Genomic DNA, 4,788 nt, shown 5'->3' on the forward strand with positions numbered 1-4,788 from the left:
CACAGAGCAACCTTATCTAATTTAGTACTAAATTTCCTGTAAACAAAAATAAATGTTAGAAAATTTTTAAAATTATGAGAAAATTATTATTTAATTATTCTTTTTAATCACATCCTGAAATTCAAAAATTTCAGGGTGTGACAAAGCATAAGTGTTTTCCTTACTTCGTTGTGTCTAAATCTCGACGAGGTTAGTGACCAACATTTAGATACTAATTAGGAGGATTAAACATGAGCTAATTACAAAACCAATTGCATAGATGGAGGCTAATTCACGAGACGAATATATTAAGGCTCACCAATCCCTCGTGGAGTTACCACCAAGGCTCGTGTCAAGCCGGATGAGACGCTAACCACTGAGATAAGGCCCACCGATCCTGCTCTTTTGGTCACATTGACGCCGTCGACTCCACTACGGAGCTTTTCCACATTGTTACGGTAACAACCACAAAAAATTAAAAAAAATCTTTTAATGGTACACATATGCCCCCTCTTCTTTATTTTGATGTTATAAATAACCAAAATTCGCAGCAGTAGGCGTATGGGATCAGGTCCTGATTGAGAGCTACTTGTGGAAGAATTGTACGTAAGAAAAATCGCTGATTGGTGACTAGGTGATAATTCAAAGTCTACCCTGGTAAACTCTCTCGCTGTAGCATATCGCTCTCGAAGGTTGCCTGGTGAAGGTGCGTTCAAACGTGCAAGATTTTTCATCCTGCAGATTTGTGCTCTTCTAAACCACGCATTGGGATTACAGAACTACCAGGGCACGAGTCAGCGTCCAGCTAGCGACGACACGTTAGGCGAGTCGATCCGATGTGACAGAGATTAAAGACCTTATTCATCGCGCGTGACTGACCCGGCGGGCGACGACTGCGCGTCAGCGATGTACTCTGCTCATCAGGGACGTCTTTATACAGTACTGTATCTAGCATTCACGAAACCTTGTGTCGCTTCAGAATATGCGTAGTTGCCTTAACCCGGAACACCAACACCAAATTTTACTCGCAGACAAGCTGATTAGCGTAACGATGAGCTCGGCTAGAGTGATGGTTTGCGCCATGGCTTTCGTTCTGGCGTGCTTGGCAGCCATGCCGCCTGCATCCGCAGCCTTGGGAGACGGAGGGATACTGTATATCCCGTCCGCCGCCTCTTTAGCTCACTGCCCCTCCAGCTGCGGGGACGTCAATATCTCCTACCCCTTCGGCATAGGGGCGGGCTGCTTCCGGCAAGGTTTCGAGGTTACCTGCGACAACACCACTCAGCCTCCAAAGCCGTTACTGATGAGTAACAGTACAACTGAGATCACTAAGATACATTATGATGGGTTTGTTGAGGTCCCTATGTTCTTCAACAGTTCCTTTGGACCAGGTAGGAACAATATGTCTTGGGAGTGGGAGGCTCCCGCTAAGGGTATTACTATTATCAGATATAACAATTTCATTGTCCTTGGATGTGACTTTGATGTCAACTTGTTCGATTATGAGAGAAACCCTGTCGGCTCCTGCATGAGTAGGTGCCACGGGGAGGTATTGCCAACTCGAGGGTCTTGCAGCGGGATTGGTTGCTGTTTCATCGGTTTATCCAATGCCATGTCAGGCTTTCAGGCAACATTTTCTCGGGCTGATGGTATGGCAGGACAATCATCAGGTTCTATGTACCCTCGCATCATGGCTTTCATATCATATTTGGGTGGCACGAGTAACGTGACTGACCTTTTATTGGGTTGGACAAACACAAGCAAGATCTATGGTGCTTATGTTGACGTTGCCATCACGGATCAACCAAGCTGCGAAAGCGCGCGAATGAACAGCGCAAGTTATGCTTGTGCCACCAACAGCATTTGTAGTAATGCGTATGCGTCATCATATGGTGGTTACCACTGTTACTGCTCCGGTTATTACGACAATCCTTACCTTTCCGAAGGTTGCACGCAAGGTGCTCCCTCCTTATACTTTTCTCTAAAGAAATGAACATATTTAAGTTTTAACCACTTGCTTATTCTTACTATATGTTAATATATTATGGAGCAGATTACAACCCTGAGCCTAAAGAACACTGCCGGAGGTCATGTGGAACCATGAACATTTCCTTCCCTTTTGGGCTCGAAGAAGGTTGTTTTGGAAACGAAAAGTTCCGACTTAATTGTACAGTAGCAAATTACACGCTTTTTAGCATAGGAGATACACAGTACCTTGTGACTGGTGTCTCCTTAGAAGATGGAACTTTGACTGTAACAAACATGCTAAGCAATGCGAGCACCAGAAAAGAAGCGATAATAATTTCCATTGACGAGAGCGGAAGTGTGGACTTGAACGGCCCCGTGGAAGATCGATTTGATGTTTCTATGGAATATGACATTGCCATAAGATGGGCGGTTACCAATTCAACCTGTCAACATGCTTCGCAGAATATAACTGAGTATGCATGCCAGAGCGTAAACAGTGATTGCCTACACGTAACCCATGGGAAAATATTTATGGGATATCGTTGCAAGTGTTCTCCTGGCTTCGAAGGAAATCCGTACATACAGGACGGCTGCACAGGTACATCCGGCTTCTCCTTGTACTTGAAAATAGAAGGAAAGTAAATCAATTCAGTAATTCACATACATATATCTCTAACCATCCACATATATATTCGATGACAAATTTAAAAGGGGGACTTCTTATCATTAGCTAGTAATAATGCAAGCATATATAGATCGGAACCATCAATATATATATATATATATATATATATATATATATATATATATATATATGTATGTATGTATGTATGTATGTATGTATGTATGTATGTATGTATGTATGTATGTATGTATGTATGTGTGTGTCTCTCTCTGTATATATGTTGAATGAATTATCTACACATATTGATGAATGCTCCCTGCCAACTACTGCAATGGTACTGGTACATGTCAAAACTTTGCTGGGACCTATAAGTGCACACCGTGCCCTCATAATAAAGAATTTGATACGACAAAGATGCGGTGTGTTACATCAACTAAGCAACGAAATCTTCTTTTGGGTAAGTGTCAAGCAAACAAAAGCACCATGCAATTGCAATTTATAAACATTAGTGTAATTTCATAAGAACGGCGAATGCATACAGGTCTTGCAATTGGAATCAGTTGTGGCATTGGCTCCATAATTATTGCATTGGGTGTAATCGTACTTGCCAATAAGTGGAAAAGAGGCATCCAAAAGAGAATCAGAAGAGCACACTTCAAGAAAAATCAAGGCCTGCTATTGGAGCAATTGATTTCTGATGAAAGCACCACAAGCAAAACTAAAATATTCTCATTGGAGGAACTAGAGGAGGCAACAAACAACTTTGATGCTACTCGTGTTCTTGGTCGTGGAGGACATGGCACAGTTTATAAAGGGATTCTATCAGACCAACGTGTGGTGGCCATAAAAAAATCCAAAATTGTGGAGCAAATAGAGATCGACCAGTTTATCAATGAGGTTGTCATTTTGTCTCAAATCATCCATCGCCATGTGGTGAAACTATTTGGTTGCTGCCTAGAAGATGAGGTGCCATTGCTTGTCTATGAGTTCATTTCAAATGGCACTCTGTATGAACTTCTTCACTCTGATACTACAGTAAAATGCTTGCTTTCATGGGATGATCGCATTAGGATTGCAATGGAAGCAGCAGGGGCACTTGCTTATCTACACTCAGCTGCTACAATACCAATTTTCCACAGAGATGTTAAGTCTTCAAATATACTCTTGGATGACAACTTCACCACAAAGGTCTCAGACTTTGGTGCTTCAAGATCTCTTTCGCTTGATGAGACTCATGTGGTTACGATTGTCCAAGGTACATTTGGATACTTGGACCCAGAGTACTATCATACTGGCCAGCTTACTGAAAAGAGTGATGTATATAGTTTTGGAGTAATACTTGTTGAACTTTTGATAAGGAAGAAGCCAATTTTTATCAATGATTTAGGTGCTAAACAAAGCCTATCACATTACTTCATTGAAGGACTTCATGCAGGGTCCCTTGTAGAAATACTGGATAAACAAGTTATGGAAGAGGCAGACCAGGAAGAGATTAATGAAATCGCCTCACTTACAGAAGCATGCTTAAGGGTCAAAGGAGGAGACAGACCGACTATGAAAGAAGTAGATATGAGGTTGCAATTTTTAAGAACAAAGAGACTTAGAAAAGGTTTAGCTAAAAAAGATGCAGATATTGAGCCTTTGTTATGCCCACAAGATAAGAACTTATATGGGCATATCGATCTTGTCAATGCTGGGAGCTCTGGGTGCTACAGTTTGGAGCAAGATTTTGCATCTTTGCCACGCTAATTACATTTGTGCAAGATAATCGATCGATGGCTTGCTTGGATGTTGAATATAATGCATCTGAGGTGCATCATGTATTTAATTGAAGATTCACATTATATTAGTTTCCTTTCGATGATACTATATCACATAGATGCATTTCACGTGTACAATATATTGTAGACCGCGACTGTTGTATACTCTTTATATTTGTACATAAGTCATTTTACTAAAGATAAGCTTGTATAAGGAAGTTGTTGTGGTTATCAACGAGTCCAGTAACAATTGGGTATAAATTGCCAGTGCCTTGATAGGTCGTTCCAATAGACCGCTGACTGATATACTATGGAATATGATTTATTTTTTTTTGAAAAGTTGGAATATGATTTAACATGCAACATATTACGACATCTTTTTGCAAAGTATTATCATGATTGCTATGAGGTGAGACTCATAACTCAAAGATCTGGCATGACGCCATGACGGCATCA

The 4,788-nt window shown here is 41.0% G+C and overlaps 1 protein-coding gene across 2 annotated transcripts; it reads left to right on the forward strand.

Moving 5' to 3' along the window:
- The first annotated feature begins 964 nt into the window (after positions 1-964).
- Positions 965-4,531, forward strand: LOC101785250 (wall-associated receptor kinase 5-like). Of its 2 annotated transcripts, XM_022825741.1 has the most exons (3): positions 965-1,937; positions 2,033-2,545; positions 3,114-4,531. In XM_022825741.1, the coding sequence occupies exons 1-3, from the start codon at positions 1,031-1,033 to the stop codon at positions 4,319-4,321; spliced, it is 2,628 nt and encodes an 875-aa protein (XP_022681476.1). In that variant the 5' UTR covers positions 965-1,030; the 3' UTR covers positions 4,322-4,531. The 2 variants fall into 2 exon arrangements, with proteins under 2 accessions (XP_022681476.1, XP_022681475.1); XM_022825740.1 differs by lacking the exons at positions 965-1,937; positions 2,033-2,545 and adding an exon at positions 2,846-3,029.
- Positions 4,532-4,788: the final 257 nt, after the last annotated feature.

This window comes from Setaria italica, chromosome IV (genome assembly GCF_000263155.2).
Source record: "Setaria italica strain Yugu1 chromosome IV, Setaria_italica_v2.0, whole genome shotgun sequence".
Classification (NCBI taxonomy): domain Eukaryota; kingdom Viridiplantae; phylum Streptophyta; class Magnoliopsida; order Poales; family Poaceae; genus Setaria; species Setaria italica.

Coding starts and splice junctions, on each gene's coding strand:
- LOC101785250 (XM_022825741.1), top strand. CDS start 1,031: ATGAGCTCGGCTAGAGTGATGGTTTGCGCCATGGCTTTCGTTCTGGCG. Junction 1,938..2,032: donor TTCCGAAGGTTGCACGCAAG/GTGCTCCCTCCT, acceptor ATTATGGAGCAG/ATTACAACCCTGAGCCTAAA. Junction 2,546..3,113: donor CATACAGGACGGCTGCACAG/GTACATCCGGCT, acceptor GAATGCATACAG/GTCTTGCAATTGGAATCAGT.